A 21,549-nucleotide genomic window follows, 5' to 3' on the forward strand; every position below is an offset into this window, starting at 1 on the left:
CAAGTTCTCTCCCTTTCTGTTCTTTCCCTCCCTAAATCCCATTATGCACCATCTCTCTCCCACTCCTCTGTTTTTAGACCCATTATTTCTAACCCCCAAAGTCTGGCATATGCACGTATCTTTGAACCCCCTCTTCCCTCTCTCCCTCTGTGTACTTTTACACCAGGACCCCCCTCCCCCGAAGGTCTGTCCCCCCTCCGAAGGGCTACACCCCACCCCTGAAGGCCTGCACCCCCCCGAAGGACTTTACCTCCCACCCGAAGGTCTGTCACCCTCTGAAGGCCTAAACCCCACCCCTAAAGGCCTGCACCCTCCCCGAAGGATTGTACCCCCCACCCGAAGGTCTGTCCCCCCCTGAAGGCCTGCACCCATCCCGAAGGCCTGCACCCACCCCGAAGGCCTGCACTGCACCCCCCCGAAGGCCTGCACCCCCTGAAGGCCTGCACCCCCCCTGAAGGCCTGCACCCCCCTGAAGGCCTGCACCCCCCCTGAAGGCCTGCACCCCCCTGAAGGCCTGCACCCCCCCGAAGGTCTGTACCTCCTGAAGGCCTGTACCTCCTGAAGGCCTGCACCCCCCCTGAAGGCCTGCACCCCCCTGAAGGCCTGCACCCCCCCACCCGAAGATCTGTCCCCCCCTGAAAGCCTACACCCCCCCGAAGGTCTTTACCTCCCACCCAAAGGTCTGTCCCCCCCCCTTAAGGCCTACACCTCCCTCTTAAGGCCTACACCCCACCCCTTAAGGCCTACACCCCCCATCTAGTACTGTCTAATGCAATTAGGTACGGGTCAGGAGGCCAGAGGGGAAGCAGGACATTGCAGCAATTCCCAACTGACCCTCCCCCCTCGCCCTCTAAAGCAGGAGCCGGCTAGCAAGCGGAAGTTGCTGATCCTGCTTTAGGGGGGAGGGTCAGTTGATGATTCGGGAGGCCGATTTGGGGGTTTTTTAAAAATTGATTCGGGCAGAAAAAAAAAATAACAATAAAACCACCGCCAAGCAGCCCAGCGATACTCACCCTCAGTTCCTGCCTTAATTGCAGTGTCCCACGCGGCTCGGGCTCCCTTTCTTGCTTCCACCCAGCCGGAAACCGGAAGTTGCTGACCAAGCTCCGACGGCGACGGGGGGTGTGGCCGTGGGGGAATGGAAGTTAAAGAGAGGGCTCAGGCAGGATCACTTCGGGGACTCGCGGAAGCCTTGGAGTCGGGCCATAGCAGGGAAGTTCCCGGGCCATGACTCCAAGGCTCGAGCACCCCTAATGAGCTGGTACCCGGGGCGGCCCGCCCCCCCTAGGTACGCCACTGTTTCTAAGTACCTATTTTACTTATAATTTTAATGCACCCTATTGTCTATTTTTCTGTAAACCGCTTAGAATCCTAGCGGAGTTTAGCGGTATATAAGAAATAAATTAAAATTAAAACTAAATCAGGTTATCAGTTTCTAGAAGACGATTGCTGCCATCTAGTGGTTGTATCTAACATAACTCTAGTTAGTGTATTGCAGGGGTTCTTCAGTTCCAGACAAATCCTGGATTGCTCTTTTCTTGTAAAAGACAAAAAAGGAGGGTCCATTAGAAGAGATTTGAAATAAGAGCAGCAATGCCAATTGTCAGTTTTTGCTCACATGTTTTAAACTTTTAATTGAACTAATTGGTGTCTGTTACTATACATCCGGCATATGCTTATATTGTATATTTTTAACGTGCAGCAATTCAGGTTCAAGTTCAAGTTCAAGTTTATTTATTCTTAATGAATTGCCTATTTTAAATTACTAGGCGATGTACAATGCTACAAAAAAATACAAATAAAACATTGGTGTCAATATATAAACTAACTTTTGTTATCATATAAAAATACATACATATAATTTAAAAAAAATATATTAGTTATGGGTGAAAACATACATGAGTAGTGAGGATAAATAGGGGAGAAATTACAATGTTTAGACAGGAAAGAGAGAGAAACAAAAAAAAGAAAGAACACATAGGAGGGAATTCTAAGTTAATCAGTTAAAAAAAACTATTATTGAAATAATTATGTATCGTAAGCATCTTTAAAGAAAAATGTTTTTAGTGTTTTTTTAAATACAGCTAAATCTTTTAATTCTCTAATATATTGTGGTAAGAGATTCCATGACTGAGGGGCCATAATTGAAAACATGTCGTGTCGTCTGATACCTATTACTTTCAACGAAGGAACCGAAAGAAGGTTAGAAGAGGTTGAGCGAAGAGAGCATGTAGTGTTGTAGGGAATTAGCCATCTATTGATAAATTGTGGCTCATTAAAATTTATGGATTTGAAAACTAAAAGTAGTAATTTAAAGGTAATGTGGTGACTTACCGGGAGCCAGTGAGATTTGATTAACAGGGGGGTGACGTGATCATATTTTTTTGCATTGTAAATTAATTTCACAGCAGTATTCTGTATTAATTGCAGTCTTCTTTTTTCTTTTTGTGTGATATTAATAAGAAGAGAGTTACAGTAGTCTATTTTGGAGATTATTAACGAATGGATAAGAATATTAATAGATTCGGGTTGTAGGAACTTGGAAAGTGAACGGATTAAACGTAATTTATAAAAGCACGTTTTTACTGTGTTACTGATGTGGTCATGATAAGTAAGTTTATCATCTATCCAAACGCCTAAAATTTTTATAGAAGTAACCAATTCTAATACAGTATTATTAATAGTGATTGGAGAAATTAATTTTGTATCTCTTTTCCAGGAGAAGAGCATTGTTTTTGTTTTATTGAGATTTAAAGCTAATTTGTTTGTGAAAAGCCAATTTTTTATTGAAACAAGTTTATTATTGATACGTGTAATATCATCCAAGTTTTCAGGGTCTATAGGATGAATAAGTTGTATGTCATCGACGTATGCAAAAGTTGTAAAACCTAGAGACTGAGCTAAGTTTAGAAGTGGAGAAAGGAATATATTGAAAAGAAGGGAAGAAAGTATTGAACCTTGTGGGATGCCGTAATCTGAGGAAAAGTTTTTGGAAGTATTATCGTTAAAGCTGATGACAGAAGAGCGGTTGGAAAGAAAGGAAGAGAACCAAGCCAAAACTTGGTCCTTAATACCAATTGAATCAAGATGTTCTAATAATAAATCATGATCTATGGTGTCGAAGGCGGCCGTTAGATCAAGGGAGATTAGAATTACCGATTTATGGTGATCGAGAAAGTAGTGGATGTTATTGATCAAACCTATCATGGAATATTCTGTGCTGTGGAACTTTCGAAATCCAGTTTGGTGTGGGTGAAGGACGTTGGTTGTTTCGATGAAATCTGAGAGTTGTTCGAATACCAGTCTCTCAGTAAGTTTTGACATAAAAGGAATGTTTGCAATGGGGCGATAATTGGATATTTCATTTGGAGTAACTTTAGGATCTTTCAAAATTGGAAAAGTTATGGATTTTTTCCATTTCTGGGGAAGAGGCCGAAAGTAAACTGTTTTGTATTAGGGATAGGATGAAAGGTCCCAAACATGAAAAAAAAATTTTGAAATAGAATGGCGGCATTATTTCGTCACAGGTGCCCCTTAGATTAATTTTGCTTAAACAGAGTTCAATGTCATTTAATGTTGGGATTTTGAATTTGGAACATTTGGAAGTTGGGATAAATAAAGCATCTTTGTTATCCAAAGGTTGAAAAGAAGTGGCTGGTTGAAATGTATTTCGAACTAGAGTTAGTTTAGTAGAAAAATAATCTGCAAGTTCTTGTGCTGAAAGAGAACATTTTTGGGTAGTATTATTTCTTGATAAGGGAGAAATTGACTTTACTAAAGAGTATAAAGCTGATGGATTTTTAGCTTCCATAATTTTTTTATTGTAGTAATTATTTTTGACTTGATTAATTTTTTGTTTGTAAAATGATGCGTGTTCTTTGTAAAGTTGTAGGTTTCTAATAGATTTATCTTTTCTCCATTTTCTTTCCAGTGATCTCTGTTGTAGTTTCAAAAGCGAAAGCTCTTCGTTATACCAAGGGTGATGTAGTTTACGATATGAAATAATTTTAGATAATAGAGGAGCTTTGGTATCAATGAGATCTTTTAGTGTGGAGTCCCAAATTAGTAATTGTTCATCAAAGGAAGAAGAATGGAACGTTGTACTAATAGAATTAAAGATGGTGGTTACGTCGTTTAATTCAATTTTAGAGAAGTCTCTATATGAAATTATTTTTGGAGTTTTAGGTAAAGAGTCCGAAATAATTTGTTGAGATGTAAGGTTACAAGATATAAGATAATGGTCAGACCAGGGTATTGGATGAATTAGAGGCTCAGAATATTTAAAAGGTGAGCTGTTGGGTACCAGTATCATATCAAGAGTGTGCTTGGCAGTGTGAGTTGGTTGGTGAATGATTGTAGATAAGTTAATGGAGTTAATAAAGGTAAGCATGTCCATTGTAATTAAATTTGTTTGATCTTCAAAATGAATATTGAAGTCACCTAAGATCAGTGGATGGGTGGAGGCTGTGCAATGGTCAAGTATTAAATTTTGCATTGTTGAAATATTATTTTGTCCAATAGGAGGAGGAGCGTAAGGTAAAAGAAGATCCAATTTTGAATAGGAGTTTATTTTAACGTGTAAAAATTCGATAGGGACATTACCTACTGATTGATCGCAAGACTCGATCAGACCGTTTAGAAAAATGATGGCTAAACCACCACCCTTACGGTTGTGGCGGTGATTCCAAAGATAGCTGTAATTTGGGGGGCAACAATAGCTTAAATAGGCTTCCTCTCCTTCTGTAAGCCAAGTTTCTATAATGCATAGGATGTGGAATCCCTGAGCTTGTATTGAATCTTTTAAAAGATGATATTTCTTTTTGATAGATCTAGCGTTGATTAAGCCGATAGTTAAGTTTGTATTATTTCTCTTGGGAACATTTAGGTTTAGAGAAGAGGGATTAGATGAGTTTGAGTTAGGAAGTTTAAGGGAGGTAGGGATTTCAAAGGTTGTTTTTGATCGAGTCAAAGTGATATTTTTAGAAAGAGGACGGTGACCCCAATGAACTGGGATGTTATTATTGATTGAAAGCATATTAGCCTTTAAGATGCTAAGATTAGAGATGAATACTGATTCTGAATTTAAAATGAGGTAAAAAGAAAAAATATTAGTTAAAAATAGTAAACCAAGTAATAAAATAGTGTAGAGTAAGGGAATAAAAAATGTGGCGCCCTCAATTTGCGCACGAAGGAGCACACTAAGGAGCATAAATTGCTCCTTTGGCGTGCTCCTTCGGCGTGCACCGCAGAGAGTTTGGGAGGCTTTAACATGGGCTGACCTGGTGGGGGCGGAGTCCGGCACGCCAAAGGCAAGGAGGAACAACAAAGGCTACAAAATAAAATCACAAACAGGTAAATAAAACTAATAAGATATATAAAATAACTTAAAATTAACTGTAAAAGTGCCTATGGAGAAAGGTGCAGCAGTGCAGGAGTGCTGTAAGTTGTAGAGTGCGCCGCAGAGAGTTTGGGAGGCTTTAACATGGGCTGACCTGGTGGGGGCGGAGTCCAGCGCGCCGCCGCTGCGTGGCAGCAAAGGCAAGGAGGAACAACAAAGGCTACAAAATAAAATCACAAACAGGTAAATAAAACTAATAAGATATATAAAATAACTTAAAATTAACTGTAAAAGTGCCAATGGAGAAAGGTGCAGCAGTGCAGGAGTGCTGTAAGTTGTAGAGTGCGCCACAGAGAGTTTGGGAGGCTTTAACATGGGCTGACCTGGTGGGGGCGGAGTCCGGCGGTAAGACTATGGCTATGGGAAGAGATGGATGGAGGAAGAGGCATTTTATGGGCATGCGTACCCACAATGCATTGGCATGCTGCAGTAAAGACACACAGGATCCTTTACCACCTACAAAAAGTCAGGCGGTAAGGGCTTTTCAGATGCTCCTGGGCCTCCCCAAAGTAGCTTTCCACTACCTATAGCATCTACAGTCACATATCCGGACATTCCTTCATCTTTTGCTCTGGTGTCACATTGCCCTGAGCTCTCCATACTCTCTCCCCCAGAGAGAGAGCAGCTGTCTTTAGAAGAGAACAGCAAGTCAGAGTAAGGGAGATGTTGTAGATCCAGTTTATAATATCAGAGGTGCACCTGATGAGAGAAGCCCATATATCCAAACCAAAAAGACCTCAATGACTTGATCAGAGATCTTGGTCACCCCAAGTCCAATGCTGAGCTTTTGATGTCTAGGCTCAAGCAGTAGAACTTGCTGGATGAAAGTGTGCAAGTCATAGAGCAGAGAAAGTGTCACCAAGCTTTTTCCATCTTCTGAACCCATCAAGATGGGCTCTGCTTCAGCTACAATGTGACCAGATTTTTTGAGGCAATTGGAATCACCTGTAACCCAAATGAGTGGCGTCTCTTCATTGACAGCTCATCCAAGAGCATCAAAACCATGCTGCTCCATGAGGAACAAGTACCTGTCTCTTCCACTGGTCTCAGTGCACCTCAAAGAGGATTACCACAGCATCAAGACTTTACTAGGCACCTTGAAGTATGATGAGGATGAGTATGGATGGGAGGTCATCAGAGACTTCAAAATGGTGGCCTTCCTAATGGGTCTCCAAGGCAGTTTTACCAAGTTTCCTTGCTATCTCTGCCTTTCGACAACAGGGACACAAAGGCACACTACTAAAGGCAGGACTAGCCACAGCGGACCAAGAGGAAGATTCTCTAAACTCACCGGTAAAATCCAGCGTGTTGATGTAATGCCCGTAGGGTGAGCGACTTTTATTTGATGGGGATTCTCAGTATAATATCATGTACGCTATTTGTGCAGAGAATCGCCAGTAAAGAGTGGGAGGGATTATGCCTAGCGATTGCTCAGAGCAATTGCTAAACACAGCTCCTCCTTCCTGTCAAAGCTGCTTTCCCTGCCCAGATCAATTGAGCCACAGGCCTCCCGAGATCTGCCAGCTCAGCTGATTAACTTGCAGGGAGAGAAGCAAAAAGAGAGTCTCCCTTCCTGCCAACACCCTCTCGTCTGCCGTTGCCCAGACCCCCCAAATTCCCTGTACAGGATTGGCAGGAGGGATGCCCATTTCCTCTCACTGTCAGCGCCACTGCCACCGGGGTCAATTGCCTCCCCACCACAATGCACCGACACCAACAACAGCTCCCCCTGACATTCTCAGCAGGAGTTTCAAGTTTATTATATATTTGATTGATATCCCACCTATCATTATGTCTTTGTGGTTTACAATATAAAAAAAAAGTTTAAAACTCTGTCCTGCCGCCGGGATCCCCCACCCCCAACAGTGCTCCAACACCCCTGACAGTCCTGGCAGAAGGGATGCCCATTCTCTCCCACCACTGGTGATCCCCACCCCACCAGACAACCCCTCCATCAGGAGGGATGCCCACTTCCTCCCGCTGCCAGGGTTCCCTGCCCCCCTGACACCTCCCCATACCTTTCCAATGACAGAATGCCCATTCCCTCCTGCCAGCAGGCCCACCTCTTCAAAATGGTGGGCCTTCCCCTTTCCTGGGATGCACCAGGGAGGGGCTTAAGGCGCTTGCTTAGTCTAGGCACTTAAGGCTGATTGGGGAAAATTCCCCTGCCGCGATCAACTGATGGCAAACTGCGTTCTAGTTTATAAGATCCCTCCAGCAAAAATAGGTGGCTGAAATGTAGGCCAGGGTTTTTTGAGCCTATATTTCAGCCACCTATCTCGCACCCCTATAGATGCTTTAGGCCACCTAACACCACTTCTGGTATTGGCCATGCCTACTTTGGCATTCAACAGCCTAAAGCGCCTAAATAGGCGCAAATTCAATGCCTTTTATCTAGGCGCCAGTAAGTGCCTCAACCTTGCCATTTCTAATGGCATTTTTCAATTTCGAGGCCGGTTTTGGAATTTCCCTCTTACTGCCCAGGAACAAAAAACAAGTTACATAGAGGCTCATTTTCAAAGTATTTAGACACACGAAGTATCATTGAAACTTATAGTACTTGTGTATCTAAGAGCTTTGAAAATTAGTCCCGTTGTGTAATGTATGTAGAGGTAATTCCATAAGTGGCATTTTATATGGGTATAATGGCACATATGTGTAAGAAATCCTCTATAAAATTACCCCAAGGCAGTGGATGGGGAAGACGTTAGCCAGTGAAATATACAAGAGTGAACCTTTTCCATCACCGATTGACACCGTCTCTCTCCCTCTTTCTGTGGGTTTTATTGGAAATGGTGTGGTGGTGGAGGAGGAGGATTCATTTAGCCAACTAGTACTAGCTAAAATAAGCCAGGTATTCCTTGACCTGTTAATGTGCTCTAGAATCCCTCGGATAAAAACAAAACAGTCTGTCACATAAAGTAAATATTACCAGATACATTTTAAGCTTTTGGTGTCTGTAATCTGGTATTTACCAGAGGTCTCTTGAATTAGTGAACTACAAACTTAATAATTGATTGGCAGACTACTGGAAACAACCTCAAACAGTCATAAAATTAATGTTTGCTTATGTGATTAGCAGGATGTACCTAATACAGGACTGTGATTTGTGAAGGACTTGGAATGTTTGTGTTAGTGTCTGAGTCATTCAGCATTGTGATGTTGTAATCTCTGGCAACCTGAGAGCAAAGTCTCTCACTAGCTCCATACAACAGGGCAACCTTCACGTTGTACGTGATCGTGATCGCAGCAAGCATCTAGGCCATCTTGTGTCTCAGTGAGGTCAAGATGATTTGGGGGTGTCAGGCAGAAAGCCTGGCGTAAGGAAAGCCCCTCTGCAACTTTCTAAGGCAGGGGTGTCAAAGTCCCTCCTCGAGGGCCACAATCCAGTCGGGTTTTCAGGATTTCCACAATGAATATGCATGAGATCTATGTGCACGCACTGTTTTCATTGTATGCTAATAGATCTCATGCATATTCATTGGGGGAATCCTGAAAACCCGACTGGATTGCGGCCCTCGAGGAGGGACTTTGACACCCCTGTTCGAAGAGATACATAAACTGTAAAATTGTGCATATTTCCATCCATATGACTGACCTCTATTACAGAGCTTATCAAACCTATTCTATATCAGTCGGCTTTCCAGTTTATTCCTGCCAGCATATCTTAATTAATGTTTCTTTATAAAGTGCCCTGTGCCTCCCTCATCGGATTATGCACATGAGAGGGATAGGGTTTCACCTGTTTCTATTTGCTTTGCTTTCCACTCTTGTCTGGAATAAATGTCATTCCTTTCATGTAATTTCATGTTCTGTTTCCTATTCTTCCTTTAACTGTATTTGTTTTGTAAACCACTTTGGCCTGCTTGACAGATAAGGCAGAACAGTAAATACAAATAAATATGAACATAATCTCATGAAAATGGTTCACTAAGGCAGTGATTCCCAACCCTGTCCTGGAGGAACACCAGGCCAATCGGGTTTTCAGGCTAGCCCTAATGAATATGCATGAGAGAGATTTGCATATGATGGAAGTGATAGGCATGCAAATTTGCTTCATGCATATTCATTAGGGCTAGCCTGAAAACCCAATTGGCCTGGTGTTCCTCCAGGACAGGGTTGGGAACCACTGAGGATTCGAGTTACCCCTATGGCTCCAGAAAAAGGAGGATGGATTGAGACATCCGGGCTTTACTTCCATTACTTCCAGGATGCCTTTCTCTGAGCTAGAAAAGGTTAGCATTTGCCCTTGAAGCATGAAATAAAAGGTACAGCAGCAGTAGATACAAAGAAACATTTTATAACAAAGAAGCACATACACTTCTCCCTCCGTATTCGCGGTTTCAGCAATCGCGTTTTCGATTATTTGTGGTTTTTAGCTTGCTGGCTCCTCTCCCCAAATTACATCAGCTTGCATAGAGAAATCGCTGATTCCAAGCATTTACAGAGAAAATTGCTGATTCCCGGCACTTTCTTCACCGTTTCTGCCTCTCCTTCAGGAACAGGCCAGGTCTCCCACCATGTTATTCACAATGGTTTTTAATAGAAAACAGCGAATAACATATGAAAAAGTTATTTGTGGTTCTGTTAATCCCCTATCACAGCGAATACGGAGGGAGAAGTGTATTTTATTCAGTTTCACCTGTTTCCTGTGTACATGCAGATTATGCTGCTATGTGTCTTTAGTAAAATAGTGTACAGCACAATTTCTTCTCTTAACCTGGGGAGGACTATTTAGGGCTTCTTTTACAAAGGGGGGAAGTTAGAAAGCTATTTACCAAGGAAAATCAACTGTTCAAAACCCACCCTCCTTCACTGCAGATAAAACTATGTGCATGTTTAGAAAGCATTTAGTTTTACCTGTGGTGGCAATTTTATAACAGGGTGCCTAGTTTATAAAAACCTATGTGTGTTTATAAAATATCAGCCCAAATCCTGCTGAAGTCGCACCTAGACGGGCATCACACCTGGAGAACAGCTGTAAATGTGATTGTACTTTCCCTTTGAAATTGTCTGTAGAAAAATAACATAGAGAGATGTTGTGCTTGCTTTTTGGAAGGTACTTCTTCAAGTAACATGCATAATGATGGCAATGCAAAAATACATGCATTGTTACTCCACCCCTCCCCACCCCCACCCACTATGGTCGCCTCCATGCTTGCCTACATTTTCTATGTTGATATCCATGCAGGGTCAGCCACACCATTAAGTGACATCTTTTTTTTTTTTTTTTTTTGCATATGATCCCTCTTTTGGTCTTGTTTTTTAGCCCCTACTAACTTACATGCCTATGGCCTGGCTGGCCTGGGTAGGCCCACTCTTGGCATTGGAAGCTAAGCAGTATCAGACCTGGATGGGGGACCACTGTGAAGTACCAGGTGCTCTAGGCTAGAGAATGACACAGTGACACCATTTATTCCAATCTCCATGGGAAACCATCTCCATGTCATTCTTTAAGGAGATAGGGAAGAATCAGAGTATGAATGGCCACAACCACTGACCCTCAAGCTTTGCTTTGAAGAATGCTGGTGTAGAAGGATTGAGGTTGAGATAGACACTAAAGAATGACAGTCTCTGGTATCCAGAGCAGATATTGTGATGTCATAATGCCTCATTCCACCAATGCCTAAGAGCCAACCTCATCAGTGATGTCACAATGGCGTCATTATCCTAGACTTGGCTCACATAAGAATCAGAGTATGAATGGACTCAGCCACTGACCCTCAAGCTTTGCATTAAATGCTGGTGTAAAAGGACTGAGGTTGAGATAGACACTAAGGAATGACATGAACAGTGACATATTTTGTTGCCGTGTCATTCTCTACTCTGGGCTGCAGGGCCCTATGCAGACAGCAGCAACATAGTGGAGCCACACACTGTGTGGGTGAAGGCAATAGCAAACATCACATGGTTGATTCAAAGGCACACACACGCAGACTTATACAAATGAGGTCCCTCAATCAGCCTCTGCACATTGCCCTGCATCCCTTCACATATTGGGTTGCTCCACCTCCATGCATGCTTTAACCTGGGTAATTTTCAGACAATTTACGTGGGCAAATGACTTTTGTATGTTATAAAAGGAAAGTGTTTATGGAGGAAGGTTATCAATGTGGGCTACTATTAAGATGTGCTATTTTACTCTTAACCCCAGTTATTAGTAGGTCTCATTACATAAAATGGGACCTGTACTAAAATAGCACATTACTGAAAGCCCTCCCCCCAACTTTTCCCCCCCCCCCACATCTTAATGGTCTGACAATTAAGTTTATGAACTTTCCTGTTGGCAGCACTGTACAAACAATTCAATAAGGTTTCATTACCTTGGTATATCAGTGTCTCACAGCTGTGTTCATGTCAACGTGTGGCGGTGTCTTGCTGAGTGGCGTTCATTATTGTTGTCGCGTGTTTATGTGTGCCATCATGAGAATGTCAGGGCTTGAATTAGAGCAACAAACAAGTACTAAATTTCTTGTTAAATTTGGCAAGAGAGGAAGTGAAATCCTGGGATGCACTGGGGAGGGGCCTATGGCCCTGATTGGCCTGGATACCTCAAGCACCTCCTATGGGATGGGCCTTAGGTATCCTGGCCAATCGGAGTCTTAGGCCTCTCCCCAGTGAATTCCAGGTTGCGCAATATATCCTCACTCTACAATTTTATTGCGGTTTAGTACAAGGTTCTCAGTGGTAGATTGGGAACTAGTTAAAAGAGAGAAACAAAAACTAGGTCTAACTGGCCAATTGTCTCAGTGGAGAAAGGTGAATAGGGAATTGCCCCAAGGATGAATACTGGGCCAATATAGTTTAACAAATTTATTTATGACCTTAGAAAAAGCAAAAAAAAAGAAAGTGAGGTGAGGTGATCAAATTTGCAAATAGAACAAAATTGTTCAAAGCACAAGCTGATTTTATGGAATCACAGAATGTCCTTGTGAAACTGGGGAACCAGATGTCTAAGGGGGGATGTTATGAAGGTGTAGTATAAGAAGAATTTTTACTGCCCCTAGATTTACTACAGGAATCGTCAGCCTGTGGTTTCTCTGTGCCATAGGTTATGCTGACTCACATGGTAAAGGATTAACATTAATAATAAAATTGGAAACAATTTAAGAAATATACTTCAAAAATAATTGTATTAAATATTGAAGCAATAATTATCAAAAGCTTTTTAATAATTAATTATCAAACCTATATCAAATACATATTTTTCTTTCTATATTTTTCACCAATTTTCACCATCACAGACCCCACCTGATGTATAAAACCGTGAAAGTTATTGAACAATAAGAAATGGGTAAAATGTCAGACTTGCCTACACTCTGGTCCAGTTAGGCAGCCTTGGAAAGGTTTCTCTTCCCTGTTGGTTGGTCATTAAGTAGGGGAAACAGGAAAGTAGCCTTACAGATTACTACACAGAAGTCTTGTCTCCTGAAGACACTTGTAGCAAGGCTGAAAAGGAAGGCTGTTAAGATCATCAAATGATATCGTTTTCCACATCTTGTCTCGGAAGCAATTATAAAGACAACTTAAAGTTCTAGCTCTGGATAAAGAGTGATACCAATACCGATTATGAACTATTTATTGTGGACATTTTACCCATTTCTTATTGTTGAATAACTTTCATGGTTTTTATACATAGAGTGGGGTCTGTGATGGTGAAAATTGTTGAAAAATGTAGAAGGAAAAAATATGTTATGTGTTTGGTTCAGGTTTGATAATTGATTATTAAAAAGCTTATGATAATTTTTGCTTCAATATTTAATACAAAGGATTAACATTGCCTGCAAGCCACTTCCCAAGCAGCATTGTAAGGAATCACAGCTTGGGAACATCAGATTGCCAAGTTGTGGCCCACCGGCCCACATGTAACAAGACTCGCATCATTTCTCTCATCACTCTTGATGGTTACCCCCAATCATGTTCCCCAACACCCATAAACAAACGGACCCCCAATGTTCAGCCCTCTCCAAGCAAAGTTCCCCTAATTTTCAGTCCTCCCCTGACATAAGCCCCTCTGATGTTTGCTCCCTCATAAACATCAACCCCCCTACCCCAGAGGCCCACTGGGCAGTACATGGGCAGGAGTGATCACCAGTTACTCCTGCCCTTGCTGGTTTCGTCTCACAATGGCAGCCCTAGCAGTAGTCTCAAAGTAGCACCACTAGGGGTCATGTTAAGGAAACATGGGGTGACCATCTGGGGTAGCGGGTAAAACCCTGCAGGCTGTGGTCATTTTAGTACTATAACGTGACTTGCGTTGTGCATTTGGTTTCATAATAATGAGCTGCTTTATATGCATTTGCCTGTTTTGCATCTCATTACTAGGTGCTGCAGGGTAACTTATTGAGTGCTGCGTTAGGACAAGAAACTGAGAATTTCAGCTCTTTAAGTTGCATTATGGGGTTGATAATGCAGGTTATTGCCCTAATACAGTTTGATAACCTCCCTCCTAAATATCAGATGGAATCGAAAGTAGATACAGTATGCACAAAGTGATCGGGATAAAGTCTAAACCGTAGGTGCACAATGCTGAGTTCCATACTATGAGTAACCACTCTGCAAACAAATCTTGAAGTCATTATGGACAGTACTTTGAAACATTCAGCTCAGTATGCACTAGTGGCTCTAAATGCCAGTAGAACGCTAGGAATTATTCAGAAAGAAAGAAAACAGGGATTATTATAGTGCCCTGTATCAAACCCTAGTGTGACTGCACCGAGTAAAGTGTGTTCGAGTAGCCACATCTAAGCAAAGATATAGCAATGTTAAAAAGTGTTCAGAGAAGGGTGACAAAACCAAATATGGCATAGCTCTTTACAGAGAAAAGCTTGACAGGCTAGGACTCTTTAGCTAGGAGAAGAGACATGATAGAGGTTTATAAAGTCATAAATGGGTGACATAACTTGATCAGGAATGATTATTTACTCTTTTCAACAGTTCCAGGACCAAAGGCCAGAAAGCTAAGGAGCATAGTTAAGACAAATTCTACCTAGTTTGTCAATCAATGCTTAACAAAACGCGGAAGCTGCTGCCAGAAGATGTGATCAAGCCTAGTAATGTAGCTGAGTTTAAAAAGATTTAGATGCATTTCTAGAACACACATCCATTAACCATTATTTTGCTGGATAACGTCAGGCGTCTCCACCCCTCACGTCTTGGAGGCAACAATATAAAATAGGCTTTCCATTTTGGGGATCTGACGGGCACTTCAAAGTGATCTGCGCTGACCACTGTTGGAGAAAGGGTGTTGGGTTCAAAGGACCACTGATCTGACCCAGCAGGACTCTTATGTTCTTATTCCAAGTTCACATTCTTACGAAGTCAAGCTGAAAGACAACAAAGATGTTTCCAGTAAATAAAAATGCTTAAGAAAACAGACTGCAAATAATAGTTAAAACAAAAATTAAAACTAATGGATCAGAGATGACAACTTTCATAATATGCATACTGGGACAAGCATATGGGGCTGGAAAAGTTCATTTATCTAGAAAAGGTGTTTTTTCATTCTCTGTGGATAGACTTTAACTGAGTCTCCTGTATGTTGGGGCCAGCTAGGGTCATGAGAATCTCAGAAAGAGTGGGAGCCAGAAGGCCTTGAGCATGTGCAGATGCTCAAGGCCCCACAGCAGCGCAGCAGAGATCAGCGGCAGGCGGGGCAGGCTCTTTCAGCACCGGCACGTCCTGTGTGCTGGTGTCCTGCCCGCTCAAGGTAAGGGTTTGAGCTGCAACAGGTGGGGGAGGGGGGGTGAAGCCGGTTCTCGGGGGTGGGGTGGGGGCTCGCCTAGCGAGTCAACGCTCGGTTTGCGAGTTAAAGTTTGCAGGAGGCTTGCAAAGCACTCGCAAACTGCGTTACTCGCAAATCAAGGTTTGACTGTATTTGTTTATAGTAGATAGATAGGGTGGTTTCCAAGGACTGAGGTGAGAACTGCTTGCCTAGATGACACCTTGGTATACATGAACCACTCAATTGAGAAGCCCCGCTCCCAAAAAGCCTCATCTCTCTTTTGCCAACCTCCAAGCTGTGTCTGTAGGGGCTCCGGCATGTGTGGATGTATCTGACATCATCTGCATATGCTTGTTGAAGGCCATCCAGATGCCGCTGGAGCCCAGGGCTTTCCAAAACCCAGACATATGCCAGGTTTTGGAAAATCTGTCCAGGAACCCAGAGAGTCCTCTAAAAAGAGGACATGTCCATGTTTTCCTGGATGTCTGGTAACCCTAAGTATATTGGAGGCCTTTTTACTAAGCTGCATTAGCAGGCTCACAATCTAACTATATGCTCAGGAGCAGGTATAAATCTCAATTGATGTTAGCAGAAAAAAATGTACATTCCCTTTCTGAAATGGAGAATGCATGTGTATCTTTTTGCTCCACCTTAGTCCCAACCATAACACACCCAGACTACACCTCCTTGCCATATTGATGTATATACCGTATTTTTCACTCCATTAGACACACTTTTTTCCCCCAAAAGTGGGTGGAAATTAGGGTGCATCTTATGGAGCGAATATCTAACCCCCCCTTTACCTTATTTTAATGCAGCCGCCCTCCCTTGCTGGATGCGGTGCCCTCCCTCCCTGAGAGTGGTGCACAAGGCTGGCTGCTTGGTTCCCGCCACTTCCTCTGAGAACTGCCGGCTGATGTGGCTGCCTCCTCTTCTGTTCTCTCATGGCATAGTGGCACACCAGGTTGCCTGCCTGGTCCTTCACCTTTTCCCGCGAGAACTGAGTTCTTGTGGGAAGCGGCGTGGGACCAGGCAGGCAACCCGGTGCGCCGCTATGCCGTGAGAGAACAGAGGAGGCAGCTGCATCAGCTGACAGTTCTCGGAAGAAGTGGCAGGAACCATCCAGCCAGCCTTGTGCGCCGCTCTCAGCAAGGCGCCGCGTCCATAAGTAAAAAAAGGTACATGTGGGGACAGTGGGGAGGAGGAAGAGGGCCAGGGCCTGCCTGTCGCCTGCCTGGAGGGTAGGGAGGGAGGAGGGAGAGGCCGGAGCCTGCCTTGCCAAATTAAAAATAGGGAGGAACGAGGATGAGGCTGGGGTTTTCCTGCTGCTTGCCTGGGGAGGGAGGGGGCCTGCCTGCCTGCATGGGGGGGAGGCCTGCCTGCCTACCTACCTACCTACCCGCCTGCCCTGTCCCATCCCTATCTGCCTTCTTGCTCTGTCCCTGCCCTATTGCCCTGTCATGGCCTGCCCTGTCTCGGCCTACCACTAGACCACCAGAGGGTGGACAGGGTACAGAGCCTGGCAGGGAGGGGAGGCAGGGTACAGAGCTTGGCAAGGAGTGTGGGGTTGGGTGCAGAGCCTGGCAGGGAGGATTTGGTTCAGAATGTTTATTTTCTTGTTTTCCTCCTCTAAATCTAGGGTGTGTCTTATGGTCAGGTGCGTCTAATGGAGCAAAAATATGGTACATTTTGAACATGTACTCATATATCCCAGCTTTCTAAAATCAGGATTTAGATATGTATACATTATACACATCTGAATTGTGGTTTAGTAACATCTAAATCACAAATAGGGCTTCAAAGATGACCACCACTGGATGTGTATTTGCTGGCATCCTTATAAGCATTTTATAAAAGACTGCATTCAGCAGAGTCTCTTATAAAATACTCACAGAATTGTTAATGACTTAATCCTGATATCCCAATTCCTACCTAGATACCCTTTTTGGGTTGTTAAATCTACTAACTGAATTAACACAAAATATTTCCCCCTACTTATTCTTAAAAATACACTATGCTAAATATAGGCTCTTGCCCTTCAATTCTCCATACCTGTACCACAAAAGACGCCGATAATTCCATTGAAGACTTGAATAATGCAAAGAAAAACTTCAACTATGCCAATGCACAAGAGAATGGACAAAAAGACAATATTCCAAAGAATCACATTCTTAGGCTCCTTGCAAATGTTCCATAAAGTACGATTGTGCAAATAAATATTCCTGTTCAGATAAAGCAATGAAAATAGTAGAAAAATTGTCATACAATGTTTTCTGTTTCTCACACGGTTTGGAGTTATACTAAATTACAGGGCATATCACAGGCATCAAGTCAGACAATATTCAGCCCGTGGAGATCAGCAGTGTTTTTTCAAAGTGCTGGTCATCACAAGGTATTTAGACCCAGATATTCAGAGCTAGTACCAGAATAGCTATCCAGCTGAGCAAAGACATCCAATCCAGTGTTAATATTGGCAGTGCCTGGAAAACTTCCAGCTCTACCTTAGTTCCAATCTCAGACTGCCCCAGCACTAACCAGATAGTACCAAGGCAGTCAGGGCAGATAATCAGTGGCACTTGCAGGTTAAGTACTGATGAAAATTTGTGCCAGACCTAGCCAGCAGGAGTTATCCAGAAAGAAGCTGCTCCTACCTGCTTAACTCCTGCTAAATAGCGACTTCAAGAAAATTTGAGTATCATTCAGAGTCATCAAGTACTTTCTTTGGAAGTTCTTTCACTAACGTACAGTCAGGGCCAGCCTTAAGCAGTGGCAACAGGGGTGGCCGCACAGGGGCCTGTGCTCCTAGGGCCTTTGCCCTTGCATGTTCACCTGTCTCTGAACCTAGGGTTGCCAGATTTTACTATAGTAAAATTCGGACCGCTGCCTGCTCTCATTGGGCAGGAGGAAATCCACGCATGTGCGGATTTCCTCTTGCCCGATGTGATTTAGAGCACAGTTCTTCAACCGCTGATCCACGGACTGGTGCCAGTCCGCAGAAAATTCCTGCCAGTCCACACAGGACTGGCGAGATCAACATCTCCAATTTCCTGCCGGTCCGCATAGGACCGGCAAGATCGACGAGTTGTAGTCATGGGGAGCTTCCGACAGCGTGCTTTCTCTCCTCCCAGCGGCTCTCCTTACTTATCAGTGCAGCGATTCAGGAAGGCAGCCTTGGAGCTTTTGCTGAGTCGCAGCCACCTCTGATGATGCAACTTCCACTTTCCTCAGAGGCGGTGCTACCCAACAAAGGACCAGAGGCTGCCTTCCTGAATCGCTGCGCTGGCAAGTAAGGAGAGTTGCTGGGAGGGGAGAAAGCCACTTTTAGAGGCTGGGAAGCTGCTGGACATGGTAAAAAAAAGGGGACAGCTGCTACTGGACCTGGAGAGGGAGAAGGAGAGATGCTGCTGGGAGGGGAGGAGGGAAAGGAATCTGGGAAGCTGATGGGCAAGGGAAAAAAGGGGACAGCTGCTACTGGACCTGGAGGGAAGGAGAAGGAGAGATGCTGCTGGGAGGGGAGAAGGGAAAGGAGTCTGGGAAGCTGCTGGGTAAGGGAAAAAAAGGGACAGCTGCTACTGGACCTTGAGGGAAGGAGAAGGAGAGATGCTGCTGGAAGGGGAGGAGGGAAAGGAGTCTGGGAAGCTGCTGGGCAAGGGAAAAAAAGGGACAGCTGCTACTGGACCTGAAGGAGAAGGAGAGATGCTGCTGGGAGGGGAGGAGGGAAAGGAGGCTGGGAAGCTGCTGGGTAAAGGAAAAAAAGGGACAGCTGCTACTGGACCTGGAGGGAAGGAGAAGGAGAGATACTGCTGGGAGAGGAGGAAGGGAAGAGAGTTACTGCTGGACAGGAGGAGGAAGGAAGGGAGAAGGAAAAAAGGAAGGAAACAGCTGGCAGGGAGATTAGAGGAGGGGAAGGGGAGAGATGTAGAAGATGAGAAAGTAGAGAGATTGATGATGGGAAGGGGTCAGCAGAAAAATAAGCAGAGAGGGACAATGATGGTAGATCTGGTGTAGGAGAGATAAAAATGAAGAGAGCAGTGAAGCTGGAATGAATCATGTAAAAAGGAGAGAGGGGGCGCAGGCTGGATGGAAAGGGGAGAGGGGCATAGAAAGAAGACAGATACCATATGGAAGGGGGAGAGGACAGTCAGTGGATGGAAGGGGCAGATGCTGGACTGAAGAGACAGAGAAGGCAGACGCTGGAAGGAAGAGAGTGAAAAGAAGATGAAAGCAGAAACCAGAGACGACAAAAGGTAGAAAAAAATAATTTTATTTCTATTTTGTCATTAGAATATATCAGATTTGAAATATATATCCTGCTAGAGCTGGTATTAGACATAACTGGTGACTGCAAAGCCCAGGCAGTGCTTCTTTAGCTTCCAGCTGGCTTAGGGCGCTATCTGACCAGGGGGCAGTTGCCCTAGTTGCACTCCCCTAAAACTATTCCTGTCATGTGTGATTGCAGTATTCTGTTAGCATGATATTTCTGTGTAGCATTCTGTAATAATTTGGCTTGTTCAGTTTTCTTGATAGTAGAGGGGATATATGTGAAGGGAGGGGAGATAGGGGTTTTGTTCATCCTTGCTCTGTATTATTTGTATTTATAAAATAACAATTTTACAGAATATTGTTTCTTTTTATACTTTAATAAAATACATTCAATATAAAATCATAACTGAGGCTTGTGTGGATAGGATCAGATGATTTGCAGGGATCGAGCTCACAGAGATGGGGTGGAAACGGGGTTTTTAAATTTTAGTCCTAGTAGTTTGCCGGTCCACAAAATAATTCTTTTATTTCTGCTGGTCCACGGGTGTAAAAAGGTTGAAAAACACTGATTTAGAGGAGGCTTTTCAAAATCTGGACAAACTACTGGGTTTTAAAATCCGGACGTCTGGTAACCCTATCTGAAACCCATCCCTACCTTAAAATGTGCGTTTCTCCATAGGGTCTCATGGTGGTGACCCAGATACTGAATGCCTTGTAAGTCCTTAGTTCTACTGGCTCCCCCTGGTGGATGACAAGTAAATCACTGTGATCAGGCAAGGACGGATCCTGCCTGGTCACATACCTCCGTCCTTAAAAGCATTCTTTTTCTGATAAGCATGAACAAACCGGAACCTAAATGCTAACGGCATCGCCTGTTTCTATATTTCCTTTCTTCCGGGCGTGGGTCAGAACAGAGGTTTTCAAAATCCTCAGGTCAATGTAGGACTGCAGGTTCAGGGGTTCTGGAGTTCTCAACTTTAGTATAGGGCTCCGCATCTTCCAACTCCTCTACCCTTACTGTGATTACAGTAAGAACCTGGGCTATCTCTTCCAGACGCTCCTGCAGCTGATCTTGTAGTTGCGTAACACTACCCCCTACCCCCTTCACCGAGTCCTTAACGGTCCCTATCTGCAGGGCCTTATTGGTCTGACTTTGCTTAACCAAACTATCCGGCTCCACTCCCTCAGCAGCTCCTGTGTTGCTTGTATTTTTTTAAATTGCTGCAACATCTCCTGTTGTTGAACTTGACTGCTGGCTACTTTAGTCTCTATTTCTTGTACCTGCTTCTTCACTTGGGCTAACATTCCCTCAAGAGTGTCAGCCTGTTGTTGGCCCTGCACAATCATCTCTTGTTACAATGCCTCTTTCAACTCAGGCATGAGGTTACTAGAAAGGGGTTCCTCTTTCTGTATCAATATCTAGGGAATTCTCAGAGCAGAAATCACAGAAGAGGGGATTTCATTTTTTTAGTGGGTATCAACATAAGAAAACCCATAGACTGAAAAGTCTTAACATTGTATTCTGATAAGGATCTAGAAGTCAGAGGAATCCCATGTTGTGATTGGTTTAGCCTATGAACTGTACTTCTGTGACCATTTGAGATTTGTGTTTTAGTTGTGAATATTACCAAAGTGTATGCTTTTGCCAGGTTATTTCAATTTCACAAGTACCTCAGTAAACATCTTGCTCTTGGAATATCCTCCAAATCTGTGTGGCTGTGTAATTTGTGCAAGAGATCCATGAGAGTTCCACAGCCTTAAGAGATCTGAAGCAAATATTTTCCTTGTCAGAAAATTGTGGGAACTCCATGGGTGCATAATGACACCATGGCTTCCCTTGTGTTGGATAAAAGAGTACAGTGTAGATAACACATTTTCTTATCATTTCAAGAAAAATCATGGTTACAATATTTTATAAGCAATAGATATCATATACAGTCATGCAAAATAGGTTTTCTAGACATTATTTCTGGTTATTATATACACTTACTCTGTCTGGTTGGTCCTGAATGGGTAAATGTATTTTCCATCACCTGTATCACAAAGAGGACCTTCAACCAAAGCCATAGATGAAATGATCATACAGTATAGGGCTCCTGCAATGCCCACTGCAGCAAAAATCACAGATATAAACATCTGAAAAGGAGAAGCACCAACATGCGTA

At 43.5% G+C, this 21,549-nt stretch overlaps 1 protein-coding gene across 4 annotated transcripts in view; it reads right to left on the reverse strand.

Moving 5' to 3' along the window:
- Positions 1-11,726: 11,726 nt before the first annotated feature.
- The window catches only part of LOC117363086 (transmembrane 4 L6 family member 1-like), a 48,800-nt gene continuing 38,977 nt past the window's right edge, over positions 11,727-21,549 (reverse strand). For all 4 annotated transcript variants that reach the window (XM_033950355.1, XM_033950353.1, XM_033950352.1 and 1 more), the window contains 3 exons: positions 21,376-21,521; positions 17,175-17,344; positions 11,727-14,724 (listed from right to left, as the gene is read on the reverse strand). In XM_033950355.1, the coding sequence (XP_033806246.1) occupies positions 14,720-14,724; positions 17,175-17,344; positions 21,376-21,521 (321 nt within the window). In that variant the 3' untranslated portion in view covers positions 11,727-14,719. The remainder of the gene's footprint in view (positions 14,725-17,174; positions 17,345-21,375; positions 21,522-21,549) is intronic.

Source organism: Geotrypetes seraphini, chromosome 6 (genome assembly GCF_902459505.1).
Source record: "Geotrypetes seraphini chromosome 6, aGeoSer1.1, whole genome shotgun sequence".
Taxonomy (NCBI): Eukaryota; Metazoa; Chordata; class Amphibia; order Gymnophiona; family Dermophiidae; genus Geotrypetes; species Geotrypetes seraphini.